The 22678-nt window shown below is 40.8% G+C and overlaps 2 protein-coding genes across 3 annotated transcripts; both read right to left on the bottom strand.

Annotated features, from left to right (window-relative positions):
• Nucleotides 1-1107: 1107 nt before the first annotated feature.
• LOC121797110 (protein BIG GRAIN 1-like B) lies at nucleotides 1108-2904 on the bottom strand. The gene has a single exon (XM_042195835.1). It carries the CDS (start codon nucleotides 2535-2537, stop codon nucleotides 1311-1313), a length of 1227 nt encoding a protein of 408 aa, XP_042051769.1. The 5' UTR covers nucleotides 2538-2904; the 3' UTR covers nucleotides 1108-1310.
• A 13921-nt stretch (nucleotides 2905-16825) lies between these two features.
• Nucleotides 16826-22312, bottom strand: LOC121794183 (GBF-interacting protein 1-like). Of its 2 annotated transcripts, XM_042192241.1 has the most exons (11): nucleotides 21928-22312; nucleotides 21174-21217; nucleotides 20941-21073; nucleotides 20681-20813; nucleotides 19748-20340; nucleotides 19225-19558; nucleotides 18949-19058; nucleotides 18797-18864; nucleotides 18579-18671; nucleotides 17594-18088; nucleotides 16826-17424 (listed from the first exon to the last, which is right to left on the bottom strand). In XM_042192241.1, the coding sequence occupies exons 1-11, from the start codon at nucleotides 22100-22102 to the stop codon at nucleotides 17080-17082; spliced, it is 2523 nt and encodes an 840-aa protein (XP_042048175.1). In that variant the 5' UTR covers nucleotides 22103-22312; the 3' UTR covers nucleotides 16826-17079. The 2 variants fall into 2 exon arrangements, with proteins under 2 accessions (XP_042048175.1, XP_042048173.1); XM_042192239.1 differs by having other exon boundaries at nucleotides 18797-19058.
• Nucleotides 22313-22678: the final 366 nt, after the last annotated feature.

The following is a 22678-nucleotide window of genomic DNA, read 5'->3' as shown; positions in this document are numbered from 1 at the left end:
GTAAATTCAAATTCAAGATCCCACATTCGTTCAATACCTTAATTAAAAAAGGGTTCGAGAAAAAAATGACTACACACAAAACAGTGAATAAAAAAGCTAATGGTCAATCACGCACCACCAATAACTTCAGCAACTACAGAATATACATAGACACCAATTGGTAGATGCAATCAGCATGAAAAACTTACCGCAATAAATCAAAGTGCCATGTCTTATATTAATATATTCATATCATAATTATAGATAACTCATAATATATCTGAAACAATGTACTATCCCTAAGACCCAAATATGAATACAAGAGAGTAATGCATGAGGGCAACATTCACTCAACATAGTATGCCAAATTACTTAAGTAAAATATTAGTTTGATACTCAATTATATATAATGAGTTTGGTGGCCAAAAAAGTGACAACCCAATCAATAACAGATGATTTAGTGCCTACTAACTGTAAAAATTAAAATTAACAATAGCACTTGTACAATTGGTTTCCATTTATCTTAGAACATTATCATTTCTATCTTCTGACTAATTTGCCCAACCAGCAAAGATCCAACCATAGATTTCATGTCTCAATCTTTTGGTGACAAACATACATCATCCATTTCTCCATTTACCCCTCCTTCTTTACCTTCATAAACATTCTAATGAAATTATTCATATTCCTCCAAAATTCTTCCAAAATTAAATTAGAAAACTATGTAATAAATGAAATAATAGCACCCAAAAACATGGCACAAAATTCAATACTTCACCACATAAATATTGAAAAGATAGATTTCAGAATGCCAACTTGTGATGGCAGATATTTATGGTGAAAAATGAAAATTGCTAGCTATTAAAAAATTAAAACTAAGTAGACCCCACAATTCAAGAAAAAAAAAGTGACTATCTCTCTAAAACAGGGCAATTGCATTTGCTTTAACCTCTCTCCATCATCTTGTCCACCTGAGAATCTTCACCTTTACTTTTTCCCATCTGCATGCTTCACATTTCCAAAATTATTAGTACTACAAATTTGATTCAAATTTATTTATTTTTTCTTAAAAAGAGATTAATAATTATTCATCCTTAATTCCCACAATATACAATGAAACGTAAAAGATTCAAGATAAATTCACATATTTTATTTACCACCACCAAAGAAACACACTATAATGCACAAAATTAAATTGATTACAGTCAGATATACTAAGAGAGAAATTTCATTTCTCTTCATGTAAACCCCCAAACCAATAAAAACATGCTAATTCAAAATAAAATTACAAAATACTCTTGAAGTCTTAATTAATTAACCATTAATTTATCTTAGTAGATTAATCCATTGCCGGTGGAATCAAACCGCGTCGTTTCGTAAACCGGCAGTTCTTCGCCGTATCTCTCCATTCCGATGGCCGAGAGATTATCGAGCTCGAACAAATCCGAGCTCGCGTAGCTCGCTGCATCCTCGTCTTCGTCTTCATCGAAATCTCGATCGAAAACCTCGTGTTTGACGTGAGGATTTTGATTTTTCCTCTGATAATTCCTCAGCAGATCCCTCGCCACCTCCTCGACGCGGCGGTTTTGATCCATGACGTGCGCAATGAGCTCTTCGTTGATCACGCTTCTGATGTTGTTCATGTTGTTGTGATTCTTCGTGGACACGTCGCGATTTGATGATGATTTGTTGTTGATTTCTGATTGTAGTGATTTGTGGCGGCGATCGTCGTCGACAATCACGCTGACAGGAGAGAATCTCACGGATCTCTTTGCGCCGGCGGAGTGGTCGCCTTTCGACGACGGCGTTTTGCTGAGGCAGGATCGAGAGAACGACGAAGCGGAGGAGCACGTCGATGCGTTTGTGGATTTCAGCGACGGGGAAACGTCGCCGCCGATTTTGCTCTTCTTCATGTTTCCGCCGGCGAAGAGCGAGTTCAGGAATCCGGCGAGTTTGCCGCCGGGGGAAATCGGCTGCTTCACCTTCTTCAAATCGCCGTAGATTTTCAGCGCTCGCAGCTTCGTCTTCGAGAATCCGCCTTCAATTTTCGATTTCTGCTCCGATCCGGAGCGATTTCCACCGATTTCCTCCTTCTCGAACCCCGTCCGGATCGGCTTCGGCCGTTGCACCGGGAACGACTCCGCCTCGGAGGAAGAGAAGAATCCGGCGGCAGCGCTCGAATCGGAGGAGCTCCAGCTCGAACTCACCCGATCCTTCCGCGGCTTCTTCACCTGGAAATCAGCAACGGAATTCCTCCGACCGACCGCCTTCTCGCTCACCTTCTTCTCCATCCATTTCTCGATCATGCAAGCGCGCTGGAAATTCGCCATCTCCTCGTCACTCCTAAACACTCCGCTGCGCACGTTAGCGCCCTCGCAGCTCTTCTTCCTCATTCCTTCGCCGTAAATCACCATCTCCTCGTCTCCTTGGTCAATTGAGCGGTAGATCGCATCAAGCAAGCTCGATGAAAACGACGAATGATTCGAATTCGAATTCGAATTGGAAGAAGTGAAATGCGAGATTTCCGTCTCCCTTCGGTAACCACACCTCTCCACCATGATCGATTTATATAGAGAAAAAAGAGAAATTAACGAAGGAGAACTTTATTGTCTACTTGAAGAGAGCCAAAAGCTGCAGAGAGAGAGAGAGAGAGGTGCAATGGAAGACAAACACAATGATCATTTGAAGGAAAGAGACAAATGAGGAGGAGTTATGGATTCACTCATTCACAGAGAACAGAGAGTTGGGGTGAATAGCTAAAAAAGTTGAAGCAAGAGCACTCATTTGATGTGGGGAAGGAGAAGGAGTGGCGCAGCGTCTACTCAAAGCTTGCCAGCACGCTTATGAGAGATAGAGAGAGAGTGTGTGTGTGTGTGATTTTATTTAGAGAGAGAGTTGTGTGCTGTGTAGTTTTTTCTCCTGCTTGTGGGAGTGAATTATATTGGGGTTGGCCTGCCCACTGTATCTTCTACTATTTCAAAAAATCATGAAAAAAAAACTATTTTTGCAGTCTTTCATTTTATATGATTATTAATACTAACAATAGAAAAAGTTCTAGATGTACTAGATGTTACACATGTAATGAGGGATTTTATTAGTGGCTTATTAACTCTAAAAAGTTCTAGCTCTCTTTTTCTTTTTTTCAAATGTATATAGTTGAGCCAAATCTATTTATCACAATACGTTTATACAATTCTGAAAGTGTGTTTTGTTCTAAAATATTAGAGTGATTAATGTCTAAGATCATATTAAAAATTTTAAATTTGTGTCTATTTTGGCACGGACTTCAAGTTTAAATTGCGATTGCAGAACATATTATGAATTCGAATTATATTATTCAATCAATTCACAATCATGAATCTGGAGATAAAATATTCAATAGTCATTTATGGGCTAATAACATTGAAAAATTCGTACCATAAATAGGATGGCCCATAATATTTGTTGCACAAATTAATTTTTTAACCGATAGGAGTACATTTCTATATCACATTCTTTTTTAGTTTGTTCAATTACATTACAATTTCATTTTTAAGAAAAGATCTCTCATATTACTATAAAAATTATTACAATATATTTTTTCTTTCCAATTAACAAATAAAATAAAATCTTTTAAAATATCATGTCATCTCTCACAAGTATGCCATTTTCTATGGAATTGAGAGAGTGTTAAATGGAGTACGTGATTGAGAGAGAGTGTGTATGAACAGCAAACATTCAAGGGAAAATTCCAGGCAAGATCATTGATGGGGTACGGACTAAACAAGCCCAACAGCAGTGACGGCCCATCAGCCCAAAGCCCAAGGAAGAGTATGAGTTCGGCATTACCAAAGAGTTCGGCCTCAGCCTACAGCTCGGTAAAAGCCAACCAATCAAGCTCTGCTCTTAGGTCGGCATCAAGCTCTACTCTCAGATCGGCAACCAAAGCAGTTCGGTCTCAGTAAGAGTTCGGCCTCAGCCTACAGCTCGGTAAAAGCCAACCAATCAAGCTCTGCTCTTAGGTCGGCATCAAGCTCTACTCTCAGATCGGCAACCAAAGCAGTTCGGTCTCAGTAAGAGTTCGGCCTCAGCCTACAGCTCGGCAAAAGCCAACCAATCAAGCTCTGCTCTTAGGTCGGCATCAAGCTCTACTCTCAGATCGGCAACCAAAGCAGTTCGGTCTCAGTTTTCGGCCGAACAAGGAGTTAGTGGACCCATGCAGGATTTCCACGACTTCCAACATACCCACTACCACGTGGCGTCAACTCAGGCCACGATCTTAGGCCATGACCTACACGACCTCCACGACCTAGAGTGATGATGTAAGCCACGATCTTAGTTCAATGTATAAATAGAACTTAGATCTGATAGAAAGGGGTTAGAAGCTCTCTAGAGAAAAATACCATATAGCAAGTCTGTGTTGTAAGCTGTAATTCCAGATCAAGCAATACAAACCTGCCCCCATTTCTCCCCGTGGACGTAGATTTACCTCAGTAAATCGAACCACGTAAAATTCTCTGTGTCGTGATCTGTATTTTCCTGCATTTACTAACATCAACAATTCGCGGAATCATCACTGGCGCCGTCTGTGGGAAACAGAGAACCAAATTTGTGATAAAGCGAATTTTTGACCATTTTTTCAACCCAAAAAATGCATACCAGATCGCAGAGTACCCGTATTCCTGCCCGTGAGAACCAGGAGGAAGCCAATCCACCCCATAGGTCTGGAAAACAGCCTAGGGATAAATCCACCACCAGTTCTCATGGCGGAGGAACAAGCCGCTCCAAAAGCCGTCACACCGAGTCTTCCCAGCAGCCCGATTTGAACGAGGCTGTCAAGCTGTTTTTGGCTGAAAAGCAGGAGGAATTCTTAACCTTCCTGCAGAGAAGCCAAAAACAGCCGGAGGCGAAAACGGCGGATTCTCCCTCTCCCTCCATACGAGACAGTCACTACCGCAGTAGTGTCATGTCTTCCAGAAGAAAGAATCCTCGGTACCGGAATCACAGGAGAACTCCATCTCCTCCATACCGAAGAAGTGTCGGGTTCGCCATGTACGGAGCATTGAGGACTCCGTTCTCGGACGATATTACCCGAACTTCCCTACCACAGAACTACCGAACTCCGTCGATAACCTATGACGGACTCGTGGATCCTCATGATTTCTTGGGACGCTATCAATATAACATGGCGAACCAGGGTCTCAACGAGGTCCACATGTGCAAGCTGTTTCCCGAACTGCTTATCGGGAACGCAAGAAGGTGGTTCGATAGCCTCCCCCAAGGCAGCATTAGATCCTACCGAGATCTAATGGATGCTTTCCACAGGAGGTTCTTTCAGAAAGCGGAAGCCCGGATTACTTCGGCTCAGCTGCTTTCTATACGTCAAGGTCGCGACGAAAAGATCAGCGACTTCCTGACGAGATTCCATAAGGAATGCCTACAAGTAGATAATCTCAATGATCTACTTGTCATTTCGGCATTCCAAAATGGAATCCTGCCCGGAGCTCTCTACAGAAAGCTCGTGGAATGCAGTCCGCAAACAGCTCAAGAGATGTGGGACATTGCGGACAAGTTTTCTCGTGCCGATGAGGCAGACCGTCGAAAACGGTCTTTAGACAGCTCATCTAGAGAAGACAAAAAGAAGCCCGATCATAGCGATCAGAGGCTTCCTCGCCGAACACCTTCCCCACCAAAGGAGAGATAGCGGTCATCCGAGGTGATCGAAAAAAAGAGCAAGTGTGTTCGCAGATTGCGCTTAAAAGTGCCGAGCAATCAGTTCGGCACCATCAAGCATAGCAATCACAGCAGCCGGAGTCAGAGGCAGGCGGAATGACCGAAGTCACACCGGAGCCGAACTCGATGGTGTACGGCACTGAAGCCGTGATTCCGGTTTAGATTGGCATACCCAGTCCCCGAACTCAATTTCTCCTCAGAAATGAATGGTGACGGACTGAGAGCCGAACTAGATCTTGCCGAAGAAAGAAGAGAATTGGCCTGCATAAAAGCAGCCAAGTACAAGGAGCAAGTAGCCCGGTATTACAGCCAAAGGGTGAAGAAGCTGCAATTTCAAGTGGGAGATCTCGTCTTGAGAAACAACGAAGTAAGCCGAGCAGAAAAGCTGGGCGAACTCGAACCCACATGGGAAGGTCCATATCGGGTGTCAGAAGTCCTCGGCAAAGGGTCTTACAAATTGACTCACGTGTCAAGAGCACAAGTACCCCGAACATGGTACGTTTCCAACCTCAAAAAGCTCCATTTGTAAGAGACAGTCCGGTCAATGTGCTTTCTTTGGTTTGCTTGGTCTTTATTTGTCTATATGCGTTTTGTCTGTCTATGTGCGTGTCGTCTCTTACAAATGTTACTGAGGTATCTTGTTCTTCGAAGGCTGATCCCCTTCTTAGAACATAAACAAGCCAAAGATTGTGTGTCAAAGCTTCTAAAGAGGATACAAGACCACAATTCAGCTTAAACAAGCAGTTCGTCCGAAACGAGCTGCAACAAGCCAACGATTGTGCGTCAAAGCTTCTAAAGAGGATACAAGACCACAATTCAGCTTAAACAAGCAGTTCGTCCGAAACGAGCTGCAACAAGCCAACGATTGTGCGTCAAAGCTTCTAAAGAGGATACAAGACCACAATTCAGCTTAAACAAGCAGTTCGTCCGAAACGAGCTGCAACAAGCCAAAGATTGTGTGTCAAAGCTTCTAAAGAGGATACAAGACCACAATTCTGCTTAAAAATCAAGCACTTCGTCTGAAACGAACTGCAACAAAAGTCCGATTCTCGCGATAAAACTTGCCTGAATTAGGACAAGGGAAAGTCCAATCCATGCGATAAAACTCGCCGAATTAGGACGACCAAGTTCGGTCAAAGCAGTTTACCTCATAAGACCGAGGACGACCATGTCTAGTCAAAGAGGTTTACTGCATAAGACCACTTCGGTTAACTGGGAAAGTCCGATCCACGCGATAAAACTCGCCGAATTAGGACAAGGGAAAGTTCGATCCCGGCGACAAAAATCGCCAAATTAGAACACAGACCAAAGACGAGTCCGGTCAAAAGATGTTTATTTCATCAGACCAAAGACGAGTCCGGTCAAAGATGTTTATTTCATCAGACCAAAGACGAGTCCGGTCAAAGATGTTTATTTCATCAGACCAAAGACGAGTCCGGTCAAAGATGTTTATTTCATCAGACTAAAGACGAGTCCGGTCAAAGATGTTTATTTCATCAGACCAAAGACGAGTCCGGTCAAAGATGTTTATTTCATCAGACCAAAGACGAGTCCGGTCAAAGATGTTTATTTCATCAGACCAAAGACGAGTCCGGTCAAAGATGTTTATTTCATCAGACCAAAGACAAGTCCGGTCAAAGAAGTTTACTTCATAAGACCGAGGACAAGTACGATGAAATTTTTCGCTAAGCTGTAAATACAGAGTGTTAGAAGCGAAAACAAAATTTCATTTTTCAAATCTTGTTCGGCACACAACTCCGCTACCCTACGAGATGGCGTTACGCTATTACAAAGGACTATTCTACTGTCCAGGGTTGCTAAAGTTGAGCCATCTATTCACAAAATCCTCGTGAAGCTGAGTTCGGGCGTTCCAGGCAGCCGCAGAATAAGCAGGTCGACGAGATGCTCTAATCGACCTGCCACCTCTTCTCTGAGCCCGGGAAGCCCTAGCACCTCGGCGGCGAAGAGTCTCTTCACGAAGCATTTGCCGATCTTGCTCACTCATAACCACAGCTCCTCTGCGAACTTCAGTCCGTCCTCGACTTGACGTCTCCGGTTGTCCCTGAGTTCGTTGCTGACTTGGAGTAGGGTTTTGAGCAAGTGAATCAGAGGTTTGAGCTGGAGTACTAGCATCTGTTGGCGGGAAATGCCGGAGGAATCTCTCAATTGAGGGACGCCGGGCAAGAACTATGTCGTACCGAGAGGCCCAGCGCCGCAATGATGTCACGACTTGTTGGCAAGCCGAGCTCTCCAGCGCATTGTTCCTCCGGAGTACATTATATTCCTCCCACAGTTCGTCAACTCGACTCTGAACATCTGATATGGTCATTCCCCCGCGCACACGGATGTAATCCTCGTACGCAGTCCTCTCAGCAATGGTCGTATTCAGCTCGGCCTCCAGATCATTCTTATCGGACTCTAAGTCCTTATTATCGGCATCCAGCTTCACTAAACGAGCCAGAAGCTCGTCATTCTTCGTCTGATCGGCTATAGCTCTTCTCTCAGCTTCGTCCAAAGCCGAAGAGTACAGCCGTTTCCAGTGAAGTATCTCCATCTCCTTGGGTACAAAGCAGCTATATTAGTTCGGCAGCTGTACCGAGCAGATAGTAAAATACAACAGGAATAAAGGCGAGTACTAAAAGCTATACGAAGACAAGTGTAGAGAATTTTTCATTCACAAGGAAAATTTTTTTTACACTAGGGCTTCAAGGCCATTTTACAAGGAAGAAACTAGACTAAGAGAAGGGAGACGAAATCATACTCCGCCAGCTTCGTCTCCGGCTCCTCGGTCTGGTACAGCTTCTTTCTCCTGGGCTACCTCAGCCTCGGCCTCGCCTCCTGCCGGCCTCGCCTCCGCCTCCTGATCGGCCTCCTTCTCCGGATGCCCGGCCCGCTCGACTTCGGCCTCCAGCTCCAGCGGCTCGGCCTCACCCTCTCCGTTGTAAGTCGAAGCGGGTGAAACGGGTCCCACAGAGGCAAAGATAGCCTCCAGGTTCTCGTCCCGATCAGCTCGACAACTCCGGACTCGGTCTGCAGAAAGCAGGACCGAGGATGAAGCGAGCTCCTCAAGGAGCGGCAGATTCTGAAGCCGAGCTGCTATCTCTCGGCTGTACAGAGGCAGCACGACGTCGGCCCCCTGCTCGCCCTTATCGGCAATTAGCCTTACCAGACTACCGACAAAGGCCGAGAACTGGCTGCTCAAAAAGAGTTTCTCCGTGTAAACACGGAGACCCTCTCCTTGGGCAACCACGGCGGCAGCATCACTCCGTTTCGTCTGCTCTCGCTGGATGACGAGCTGGTTTTTGGCAAACTGAGCTTCATCCTGGGCCGAAATCCTAGCAGCTCTGGCTTTCTCAAAGTTTGCCTCAGCCTGCTCGGCCCGGTGACAAGCAGCCGCCAACTTCCTCTGCATCTCAGCATAGTCGTTGGACGCTTTGGAGAGCTCGACGGCGACGAGCTTGGAGAGCATATCGTTCCTCTGAAAATGGATAAGGAAAAAAGTCAACAGAGGGCACCAAAAATACAGGACAGAAGCCAAGCCAAAGAATCAAGAAGACAATTCACCTCGGCGAAGTCCGTGGGCCATAAAAATGGCTCACAGATATGCTCCGAAGGAGGCGCCAAGACCATGTCTTTCTCTGGCGCTCTCGGGGGTTTCTGGGTCTTCCCCTTCCTACTTGCCGAAGTCGACTCCGGCTTCTTTGGACCCGAAGAAGTCTTTTGCCTCTTCGGATTCTTCTCGGCATCAGGCGCCGAGCTGGTAGCCTTCTCTCTCTCCGGCTCCTTGGACTCCGAAGATTTTCGGGTAGCCTTGTTCAGCATGTACACTGCCAAAAAGCAAGAAAGCAAGGTTAGTTTTCTTCGTTAAAGCAGTAGAGCATAAAGATAAAGAGAAATCCTCACCCTCGGCCTCTTCGTCCGAAGACGAGATGTCGAACACGACGTCGCCCTTGACGAGCTCAGACTCCGTGTATTGTTTCCTAACTATGGGAATCTTGTTGAGCTCGCCATCGAGCTCGTCCAACGGTTCAGGCCGAGGATGACGGATAACGGACTTCGGCCCTCTCCAGGGAAAACTAGGAGCCGCAGTCCTATTATAAAAAAAGAAGCGATTTTGCCATTTCGGCCATTTGGTTTTACAAAAGGCCCTAAAAGGCTGTAAAGGGACCAAGTAAAACCAAGATCCCTTCCTTTTAAACTGGAAAAAATTAAGGATTGCCCTCAGAGACAGATCCTTATCTAGCCTACGCAGTTCGGCAGCAAAAGCCGATAAGTGCCTCCAAGAGTTCGGAGTCACCTGACCTAAAGGGAGTTGAAAAAAATCTAGCAACTCTACAAAGGCAAGGGGAAGGGGGAAACGAAGCCCGCATTCTAAGCTGGCTTCGTAGACGGTGGCGTAACCTTCCGGCGGCGAGTCCGCCCTATAAAGGTCGTCGGGAATCGCGACCTTCCCCCCAGGAAAAGAGTATTTTTCGTGAAGGGATATCACAGTATCCTTACTCAAGATACTGTGAAAATACTCTACGGTCTTCTCCCCGGATTCTTTCCGGCTAGAAGACCCCTTACCCCCTTCACCACCGCTACCAGACTCAGACGAAGAAGAAGCAGACATGGTCCTTACTCTTTGCAAAATCTGAGGAAATTTTTGAAAGCGGAAGAAAATCTTTCACGCAAAAGATAGAGAGTGCAGAAGAAGCCAATAGCAAAGGTGTTCAAACGATGAAGAAGGGAGGTATTTATCAGATTCGGCGAAGATTTCAAAATCGTCACACCGTTTCGAATCCCACCTTTTCAGGATTCAACGGCCGGATTTTACTGTCGCATTTAATGCAGTCACGTGCACGGCACGTCCCCTGACGTCAGCCTCCCCCGTACCTTTATCCAGAATGCCGAAGTGACTCGCTTCGCCGAAGTGATTCACTTCGTCTTTCGGGGGGGGTAGTGATGGGGTACGGACTAAACAAGCCCAACAGCAGTGACGGCCCATCAGCCCAAAGCCCAAGGAAGAGTATGAGTTCGGCATTACCAAAGAGTTCGGCCTCAGCCTACAGCTCGGTAAAAGCCAACCAATCAAGCTCTGCTCTTAGGTCGGCATCAAGCTCTACTCTCAGATCGGCAACCAAAGCAGTTCGGTCTCAGTAAGAGTTCGGCCTCAGCCTACAGCTCGGTAAAAGCCAACCAATCAAGCTCTGCTCTTAGGTCGGCATCAAGCTCTACTCTCAGATCGGCAACCAAAGCAGTTCGGTCTCAGTAAGAGTTCGGCCTCAGCCTACAGCTCGGCAAAAGCCAACCAATCAAGCTCTGCTCTTAGGTCGGCATCAAGCTCTACTCTCAGATCGGCAACCAAAGCAGTTCGGTCTCAGTTTTCGGCCGAACAAGGAGTTAGTGGACCCATGCAGGATTTCCACGACTTCCAACATACCCACTACCACGTGGCGTCAACTCAGGCCACGATCTTAGGCCATGACCTACACGACCTCCACGACCTAGAGTGATGATGTAAGCCACGATCTTAGTTCAATGTATAAATAGAACTTAGATCTGATAGAAAGGGGTTAGAAGCTCTCTAGAGAAAAATACCATATAGCAAGTCTGTGTTGTAAGCTGTAATTCCAGATCAAGCAATACAAACCTGCCCCCATTTCTCCCCGTGGACGTAGATTTACCTCAGTAAATCGAACCACGTAAAATTCTCTGTGTCGTGATCTGTATTTTCCTGCATTTACTAACATCAACAATTCGCGGAATCATCAATCATCAAACTTTTGGTCTCAATTATTCTACTATTAAAACAAACAATTTGAGTGTAATGCTGAATAAAATATGAAACTGGGACAGAAAAATTTAATGAAACTGCAAACAACTATTTTTTGTTGGAAGAAAAAATTCATGAATTTATGAATTATCTGTAATTTGGACATAGATAGCTGTCACTTGTGTTTTAAGATTAGGACAAAGGACGTTACGGAAAAATAATTAAGAAATCTACAATATATCAACTATCATCATTATCATTATTATTTGTTTTGCAAATTCAGTTGGTAATAATAATAATTTGATGGGATTTATTGAATTTGAGATTAAATAATTTCAAAATTGTAGTAAGATTTATAAAAGGTTGGTTGTACAATAATCTATGCATTTGGACTGATTCTTCTTTTTCGTTCCATGTATCCATAACCATAAATATGTTTTACTAATATGCATATTAATCATCACTTATAAAATATGCAGATAAATTTTACAATTAAGTTAAAATTATGTATACAAGGTTAAATATATCATTTTTTTCATTCGAAGGCAATAAGGTTTTCTTTCACTGACTTTGAATTTGAATTATTTAAAGAGAAAATTATAAATATATAAGTATAATCTTATACTAACATTATCGAAAACTATCTACCAATGCAATTTACGCTTTGATTTAATTGTTGTTTACTGTATATTTCATGATTGTTGTTTGGATCTTCTGCTTCGGCTTCAAAATGTTGTCGTGTCACTTGCTTCATGATACTAGAATGCAATAATGTGTGTTGCAGCTTCTATTTTTTTTGTATTCGTCCGTTGCTTTTTTTAATAGTCGTTTTTATTGTTGTTTCTTTTTGAATTTCTTTATTTTGTACTTTGAGTTTGAAACTCGTCATTCTTATGACCAGGGCATTTATACCACATCGAAAAAATTCATTCTGAATAAGGCATTGGAAAAATTAGAATGTACTCCCTCTGTCCGCGAATATGAATCTCGTTTTTCCATTTTAGTCCGTCCGTGAATAGGAGTCACAGTTCACTTTTACCATAAATGGTAATAGGGTCTCACCTTTCACTAACTCATTCTACTCACATTTCATTTAAAACTAACATATACAAGTGAGACTCATATTCCACTAACTTTTTTACACTCATTTTTCTTAACATTTATTAAAACTCGTGTCGCTCATAAATGAGACTCCTAGTGGCTGACGGAGGGAGGAGTAGTAGTATAACTCCAATTCGTTTATTTCAGTTACTAAGCAATTTAGCAACAAAATATTCGAATTTTGTGTGTGTGTTGTCTGTGTGTGTGAGAACTAATTCGAATGCACGTGCACAAGAATGTCAAAAGTAATAAAAATATGATTTGTAGTTAAAGAAGATAACGTAGCAGTCTTATCTCTTGAACTTTATCTCTTTAAAAAGCAAACTAACTCATTTTATATTTTGGGTATTATTTATCATTATTTTGCATGCATATGATATAATATTATACTGTATTGATAATACAAAGAGTAATAAATATAAATTGAATTTCCTGGCTAAAATACAGTGTCAGTCATTTATAGAACTCACGGTATTATCCACAGATTGTAAATACCCATTTCCATATTCTGCAAATTCATAACACTTTAAAAAGGGTTCATTTTTTAAAAATAAATACGAAAATTTTTTTGGGTTATTTTGAAATAGAGAGAGTTTTTTAATTTGAAAAAAATACTATACAAATCAAATTATCAAAGATGAGTAATTATTGATATACATATAATTAATGTATGTGCGTGGGTGATTAGATTATTATCTACGAATGTAAGTTTAGATTAATTAATTGTGGAATGATTGCACTCGTGGGGCTCTCGAAATCACTTTTTTCACATTGGGGGTTGGGTATGATGCAAAGTTAGAAGATATCTACGAAAAGAATTTTAATCAAGATTTGATTTGATTGAATCAGAGAATGTAACCAAGTGATAATATGACAAGATCATACCATATATTCACTAATCATAACAATATATATGTGGAGAAAATATTATCAAAGGAAGAAATTACACAAGACAAGATTCAAAAATAAATTTAGGTGCATATATACCTTTTTTTTCAAGTAGTGAATCACACAAGCAACCTCCACGTGTCAATATAAGAAACCCTCCACGTGTCAAGAATGAAATTCCTATTTTGGGTGAATTATAATACTTCATTTACTAGTACTAGAAGCAAAATCATCCATATGATCTAGGTGTTCAATCACTTAAGATTAACTTTTTTTTAAGATTGACTTAATCAAATTATTTGAGATTGTTTTTATCACAAGGTTAGGGCTTTAAGGTCAAGATTTATAGGGATACAAGTATGTCAATATATCGAGATTAAGTATCGATTTTTATCCGTTCAACCGAACAACATTCATATTAATTCCATCTGATGCATTAATTCATCAAACCGAGCATTTGCCTTTGGTTTCATGTTTCAATCAAAATTAGTTAAGTACTACTACTTACTAACATGTAAAAGGGCTCAAGTCAAACATATCTTTTATTATTACCATGCTATTGTTTTATAGGAATAAAATGCTTGAAAAAATGGCGAGCAACAAGAACGCAGCAAATTCAATTTTCTATGTAGTTCATGCTTTTGTTGTGATTTTAGATAGACCTTTTATATTTATTTTGCTAATTAATTAAGTAGTTAAATAGGAGTATAAGTGGTATGCATTATGTCCAATATATATTTGGAGAAGCACATTCGCAATCGTTCATGTTGAATTCATCTATATCAATGTGACATGATATCAATATCATGAGACCATAATTATTTAATACTATAAGAAAAATAGAAACAAAATGTTTGGCCAGGGGCACATTGCTTCCATGGTGGTATTGCATCAAGGCAAGGACAAACAAAATGAAAACCATGATGAATTGTGTTATCATATATCTACATCAAGTAGTATTTATACACATGGAAAAATCAAATTTTAAGAAGACTAGCTATAGATTCCTTTAATGTCACATGGTAGCGATGGCCACTAGAGATTCCATTTATATCATTTCCAATCAAGCTAGCTACTTGAGTACATAGTGTTATATCCTAATTGTATACTATGTACATTCTATATGTATACCACATATACCTAGCGACAGAGCATAGCTTTATTGGTAAGACGCTTCTCCTCTATTTAATAGATCGAGTTTCGAGTCATCAAGGGATGAATATTGATCTATTATCACCCGACCTTACAATAAAAATAGAATGCACTAAAAGACCGTAGTCTTTCACAATAGATCTGATGTATCATGTGAACTTTCATCCGCAGCTAAAAATTTGAGCCTTGTGACATTATTGAAAAATATTGTAACCTTGTGTTCCAATTCATTAAAAATTGGAATAATCAATTTTATAAATATTTTTAGTCAAGAATACATCCATTTCACTAATGAACTAGTCAAACTAGGTGACTTCAATATACCCCTTGCTAATGAAGAGTAGTACTACTATTCTATTTATCACTCATGAGCTACAAGACAATGATCCCACTCCAAATTCCTATGGTGGGATTAGATTATTCCTCCACCGTCCAAAACTTCGAAGTATAGTTGACTACTTCACTTCTTTGTCAACAAAACAAACTACACCACTAACATAATTGATGTTTGATGTTTCATTAGTCCATACTAATCTCTCATTCCCTATATAAATAATCTTGGTAGTATTGTAGACTTGTAGTGCTTAGAAATTTTAATCCAATAAAAAATAGTTGAGAATTTGTACAAATGATAAAAAAATTGCGTAAAAGTTTTATTATGACTAACTAGATGGGTTAATATGAAATTAGAAAGTGTATAATTAAAGTTGAGAATTTGTTAATTAATCTACTATAGGGGAAATAATAATCAGAACTGGAAAATTTTAAAAAAAATCTGCATAAGTGGGCCAAAAGATTAGAAGATGACAGTAACAATAATTATTAATGGATTAAAAACATCGTACGTGGTAAAAAGTCCATAATTTGCAGGTGGTGGGCTAGACCAGTTTCAGTTACCACGTGACTTCTCTGCTTATTTTCCCTTACTTACCCCACATTTTTTTACCTTCATAAAATTATTGTTATTGATTCGATCCACATGAAAGACACTCATACTACTAAATCTCACTTAATGTGTCCAAGTATTAACATTTTGGCGGGTTAAAATTCATATACCAACACAAAAGGAAGTTTTTTTCAATGAATGTAGTAATGCTGAAAGCCAGAAAAAAAAAAAAAGCAAAATCCACTAAGAAAGGTGACAATTAATGCAATACAAAATAATCAACAATGTACATAAAAATTGACTAACAAACAAGAACAACATGCAATAGTGACATGTACGTCTCTCCTTTAGTCAAGGTACCAATTTTGCAAAACACAACAAATCCAAATAATGTCCACACAACAAATTCAAACGAAAGCTTAGGAGATGTTTACAAGTTATCTCAATTGTAGACATAAGAAATGGCACTTGAAGAATCTCAATTTCTAATTCCAAATTTATCTATCTAGCCTAATTTTTATATAGTGAATGTTAGGTTTATGGTTTATCTATGTGGGTGTGTGTGTTTTCTATTGTGTTACAAAGTGGAAACAATGCTCAGAACGCGCAATGTATAAAGTGAATAAGAGGGCCATTCTCTCTCTATCTCTCAATACAAATACACACACACACACACACAGCTTTAGTATCTGAGACAGACCTCTCACACGCACGCACGCACGCAGTGAAATTGCTTTTAGTTTCAGAGCTATAAAGAAGGTGGGGGGTAGGAAGAACATGGGAATAACACACAATCATCAAACAAAGATGTTTTTCACCAATCCCAAGAAAAAAAATATTCACACACACTCCCTAAAACTGATGCAACTTCCAAGTGAGAATGATGGATCCAAATCCATACAACAAATCAAAAGCCACCCTCTTTACCTTTTCTTTCCCTGACAAAAGGGCACCATGACATGATCATTGCATTGCTCACACACACACACAAGCTTTTTAGTAGAAGCAACAGAATAAAGAGAATGTGATCAATGAAAGATGATGCATGAGAGAGCCCAAAATTTCAAAACAAAAATAGCAGGGGGGGTGGGAGTGATCCGAGGCTCGTGTGCTTTGGAGGTTTTCTTTTTCTAAAGCTAAGACAAAGCCATGTCTCTCTACCTTTGCAATTCCCAACTTATTAATCCCATTTGTCTAGCACTACCCTTCGCTTCAACCTTAACACGCACGCTTTAAAGACAAAAACGACAAGAGTTGTTACTAAAGACTACAATCTTGTTCTCTAGTGCAAATGCTCTATAGTGCTAGACTAGGGAATGATTTTTTTTATGTACGAGGCATTCGAAAAAGAATTGTCACAAAATACTTCCAAAATGGATAGAGACTCAACACTTTGCTACAGAAAATTGTGTTTTTTGGTCTGACTAACATGGAACTATAGGCAGGAACCAGATACTTATCTTGTAATAATAGAGCTTCTTGTGAGTAACAAAAGAATTAGAGAGACAAGATGACAACACAACTTAATGCATTGATTTGGAACGCTTTCTTCACATTTAATAGCTAATGTCAATCCTTGGAAGCCAGAGGCTCTAATGAACTCTATTCAGAAATTACCAGTCCAATTCAAGTGGCCCAACTGAGGTTGCTGGTACGCGCCCACTTGTGCTCCGGGAGCCGGAGCTGCCACACCAACTCCCACATTACCGCCAATGGCAGGGCTCATGTGATGAGGACTTGCCATGGTAGGGGGCTGTGGGGAAGGATGGTACATGCCTGGGAACTGCATATGGGAGGATTGGGCAGCAGCCGCGGCTGCATTGAAAGAAGCATGTCCGCTGTGTGATGTCAAATAGGCAGTTGGATGAGGAGACTGAACAGGCACGTTGTAATATGATGACTGCATACCAGAAACATCCCTTGGGTTCATCCATATTTCAGAGGTCTCAGCCTGTATTTTAGAACATGTAAGAGGATGGAGTTTATAATGGGTAGACAATTTTAATTTTCTCCCACACCAAAAGTGTGGTGTTTGCAAAGACTGCTTGAAAGAGATGACACCATACTTGGAATATAGCCTAATATCAATTATATGGGCGATGGGTGTTCATTTTTGTTACCTGAGGGTTTGGAATGTATAGACTATCTTTATACTTGATACGAGACGAATCATCATGGCCTGCAGTGCTTGCAACAACCCCAGGAGCATTGATGGCATAACCAGCAGGACTGGTGAAATTTCCAAACCCAGTAGGACTACCAGTAGGGACAGTCTTGAACTGTTGGATACCATACTTGACGCCACTTGGAGTTAGATGGGAGCTATTCCCAGGCATCAGTAAGTAGCTGCTGCCATTTGAGGGATGAGGATAGGCGGGACTATTGGAGTAACCAGGGACATGCATTGGCGGAACATAGACAGGAGGCATGAATTGACGATACGGCATGAGGTTAGCAAAATGGGAGACATGAAGATGGGAATACATCTGGGCAAGCTGCTGCTGGTGCTGGTGCTGCTGCTGGTGTTGCTGCTGGTGCTGCTGCTGTTGTTGCTGCTGTTGTACCATTGCAATTGTCGGCGCTGGAACAGCATTTGCTGCATGTGCACCAAGGACCTGTGTGCACAAGAAGATCAAACAAGAATATAAAGTTTAGAACTGGTATAAAACAAAACCAAATATAAAAACATTAGTGTATACAGCACAACAAGGATACAAAAAAATCTAGATATCTATCCACCTGCTGTATGGACTCGAATTGACAGGTAACAAACTCACTGTAGTGGGTAGCATTGTGAAACTTTAAGGATTCCTAGTTTCTGAAATAAATACACGAGAAATCTCCCAACCCAACTACGTTATTTTTACGCAGCACGGAGCATATGAGCAGTTAAATATTTGCGGACAAACAAATCCAAGTACAGTGATTATTAGCATTCATGCTGGGAGCAATAAAATGACCACAATGTGTGTGATTATAAGTACAACTGCATCAGAGTGTATATAGGTGTGTTTCTGTGCAACAGCATGAGTGCATGCATGGGTGACAAGACAAAAAAGAATCCACACTTAATTAACTAATGGCATACAATAGTTCGATTCTAACCTCTTGGGATGACGGAAGACCTTGCCCGTTAACAGTTTCATCAACAACCGGGTGGAAGTATGACATGTCATAACCCATTTGGGGATCATAACCCTGAAGGCAGTAAAAACAATAAAACATGTTGCAGCTTCTCTTATGAATACAGCAATTGAATCAAAGGAAGTTGTTCAATTTCAGGGTCTGTCAAATGGGTTGTCAATGAGAGAATTCAGACTCACCGAGAAGCTCGGCAATTCAGACGTATCCTGCTGCTGTAGTGATTCAGGGGTATATGATGGGCTGTTGCCTGGCATCAATCCAACATCAGCATAGTCATTCAGGTTCTGTGGACTTGAAGAGTTGTTCTTTTCAGTCAGATTTGACAGATCACCTGAAACGGGAGAGTTAGATTCTGAACTTCGGACAGAGTCATTTGCCACCTCTGATTGTTTGGTAGTAACAGGTTCATCTCCTGAAGCTTCAGCGGAAGAAACTGGAACACTACAAAATAACATTGCTTTAGTCCTTTTGACTAGGAGTCTAAGAAATTGACTAACTTTCCAAGAAACAGTGCAAGTAAACTAGTAAGAAAGTGCAAGCAGATTACAGATATCAAACATGAAGACAAATTTCATAAAAACATGACAAATTTATAAAAGAAAAAAACCTTCCAGATGGATCGGAGGATAATTCTTCTACGTCATTTGCAGCTACGCCAACTAAATTTGCAGAAATGTCAAACTCGGTGCTCAGGCTACCAAAGGTCAGCCGGCATCTGTCAGCCTCAGAAACACGGATATGTGCAGCTATAATCACATTTTCACTTTTAGAAAGATTCAATGGTGACATGTTATCTTGTAAATCAGCTGCTTCCTTTTTTGTGTCTTCTGGATTATCGGCAGGAGGAGAGACTGTTTTTGCAGGACTACCAATAACTCCAGGGCCATTGGCATTTGGTTTTACACTTGCTTTTGGCTTCCATTCCTTATTGGGCTGAGGAGCTACAGCAGAAAGATTGGGTAAGTTCACCAGCTGCCAGCAGACACTAAACGTAGTATAAGGAAACAACTAGAGGAGGGGTAGCACCATCCTGATAGATATTGACTAATATTCATAGGGAAGTCAGGTATTCAACTTTATCACTACTCACTTATACACTATCTGGGGGGATTGCAAAATTCATATCTTACCTTTTTGGTGACCCATGAGTTGATGAGGACGGCTACCATACGAATTACTGGAAAATGATCTGCCAGCAGGTGGACCAGCTATAGCAGAGTCAGGTGCCACATTTTGGTTTGAGTGGTCATTCTTTGATGTAGCATTGAATGATCTCGCAGACTCTCGTGATTGACCATCTCGTGCGGAATGCGTATTTGGCAGAGAAGTGACTTGAGATGAAGATGGTTTTGGAGAATTTTCAGATGACTGGCGCCGTGATCCCACAACCCCGACCTCCCGTCTGATGGCCCCGACATTGGCAGCAGGTCTAGAATGTAGGGATGGTACATGAACAGGATCAGATGAGGATGAATAAACACCCACGACAGTACTACTAGATGAATTTGTAGATTGCAGCTGGGGAGCATTTGCCTTTGTTTGCACGCGTGAAATAGCACTTGGAACAGGAAGGCGCTTCTCCCCAACCATTTCTTTCCTGCCATTACCAACTGAAGCAGCATTCTTATTTTGCCTGGTTTGTGAATCAGCAGCACTCTTAGCAGGCTGAGAAGAATGCTGACCTACAGCAGGTGCTTGAGGTCCAGAACCACTGGGAGGACCACTGTTTAAGAAGAATCTCAGAAAGCTATTCATGTAACACAAATTATATAAAAATCTGGTTTAGCTCTAGAGGTGGAATCGACAACTTTTCTTCCTTGCATACAGCTAAACATAACAGGTCATATGACTCATATTCACCAATATAAAAAATAGTACAATAATACAGAAATCATTATTAAATTTCTCCTAATCAATGGACATCTTAAACACCACCTAGATGATGCAATAGCTCATTCATGAGAACCATATATCTTATAACTGAACTGTACCAGCATTTTGAACAAGGTACAGACAACGAAAGCACAACTAGATCAAGTAAAATTCAAATTAACTATTAGTACCTCTTTATTGGCCCACTAGAGATCACCCCTGGACTTGTTGAAGTTGAATTAAGTCCAGGCTTTGAATCTGTGATGCTGTTATGATTAACTCTATTGTCACGAACAACACGGAACTCTCGACTTCCCCTTGCATCTAGTTAAAGCACGTTAAATAAATTAAATGAGACATGGAGCAAACAAAAAATGAAGACGATATTTACTAGTGGTGTTTTAGACCACAAGCAGTTAAAACACAGAACATTTTGACGGGATGTTATTACCAGATGCAGCATTTCGAGTGGTTCCGCCTCTTCGAGAACTACGGTCAGGATATGTATTATACTTGACAGGCATACGTTCGACATCATTGTTTTTCTTGGGCTCCACAGGAATGAAACTATTTTGCACTGGATTCTGGGTCAGCAAATAGAACATTAATAAGTTCACACTTCATGTATCATAGTATTGTGTTTGGGTATATCAAAATATAACAAGAAGAGACTGTCATATATACCTCTTTCTTCCTATCTCTTCTTCTCTTCACCTCGTGGAATGGATCTGCATGACAATCAACTGGTGGTATAAAGTACTTTGTAGAAGAGAATATAGGGCAAAGAAAACAAGATTGACTTTTTTATGGTAAACGGTGAATCAAACGCTAGAAGATGTAGTTGTGAGATTTGAAGTTTAGACGATTAGATGGAGGGTCTAGAGGAATACACCGATGCCCTTAAAGAACGGGATTTCTACTTTCTACTATAATACTGTATAAGGTTAAACTTTGTTTCATTGTGGATGAATGTGCTTTCTTTTCCTATTCTTTATATGTCCTGCATTATCTCAAGCAATGAATTATGAGGGTTATTACCAAAAAAAAGGTTATTTGAGCTACCACTATTTCATGTGACAATGCAGTACCGACAACTATTTATAGCTTGTTTAAAAGCTACAATTAATATCTGCAGCTGATTTAAGAAATATGAAATTCAAATGAAATGCACTCCGCCTGCCACCAAGATTTCAATTTTAAAGATTACCTCTCTTATTCTACATGCATTGTACAGCAACGACAAGAATCTTCAAGCACTAACCGATACTACAAACAAACACTAACGAGCTAACATTCCGTCACCGCCACCCCTTCAGCTTCCAGCTACCCATGATCAAAATTTTCAAAACACAACAATCCCACCCAAAATTGAAAAAAGACAAAAGAACTGAAAAGGACATACAGCGTCAAAAATTGAAAATATTTCAACAAAATGGACCTTGATTGAGCAGTTTCTGGGTGGTTTCGTTAGGATCCATGTTGGCCTCTTTAAGCGCCACGTAAATATCAGCATCAGAGTGGTTCCCCACAATTTCTTTAATCGATTGAATAGTTCTTCGCACGCCCGCCGATAAGACCTGCGCCCCGCCGTCGATTCTTGCACCAGATACCATCTCCAATCGAGATAGGATCAGCTGTCAGAACGCGAGAGCCACTTCGTCGAGGATAAAATCGGAAAAAATGAATCCGATGACGAACCTAATTTGAGGATACTGTGGTTTTGGATTGAATGGGGCTTTGGATTGGAGGAGGAGAACGGCTGTGAGAGAGGGGGTTTGGGAGCGAGGGTTTTGAGGAAATTAGGTTTTCAATGATGGCGAAAATTTGGGGGTAATTTTAAAAACTAAATGAGAAAATGGAAGTGGAAGTGTGCCAGCAGTTGCTGATTTAAGGGTAGTGAAAATACAGAAGTGCCCTTGTTGGTCGACTTGATTATTTGATGATTAAATTTTGGTGATTGTTAATGATTTTTATGATTTTATTAGTGGTGCGCACGTGCTACACTATAGTTTTATCTTTTAATATCGAATAAAATATTTCAATAAACTTTACACAATTTATCATACCTAGATCATCCCCGTGATGCGCTGTTGACAATATTTTATTAATTGAACGAGTATTTAATTAAATGTTATTGACAGAGCTAAACTTTTTAAGATTATGAAAATTGGAAAATGCTTAAAATTAAG

The sequence above is a fragment of the Salvia splendens genome, chromosome 3, assembly GCF_004379255.2.
Source record: "Salvia splendens isolate huo1 chromosome 3, SspV2, whole genome shotgun sequence".
Classification (NCBI taxonomy): domain Eukaryota; kingdom Viridiplantae; phylum Streptophyta; class Magnoliopsida; order Lamiales; family Lamiaceae; genus Salvia; species Salvia splendens.
This window is presented reverse-complemented; position numbering and strand designations above follow the sequence as displayed.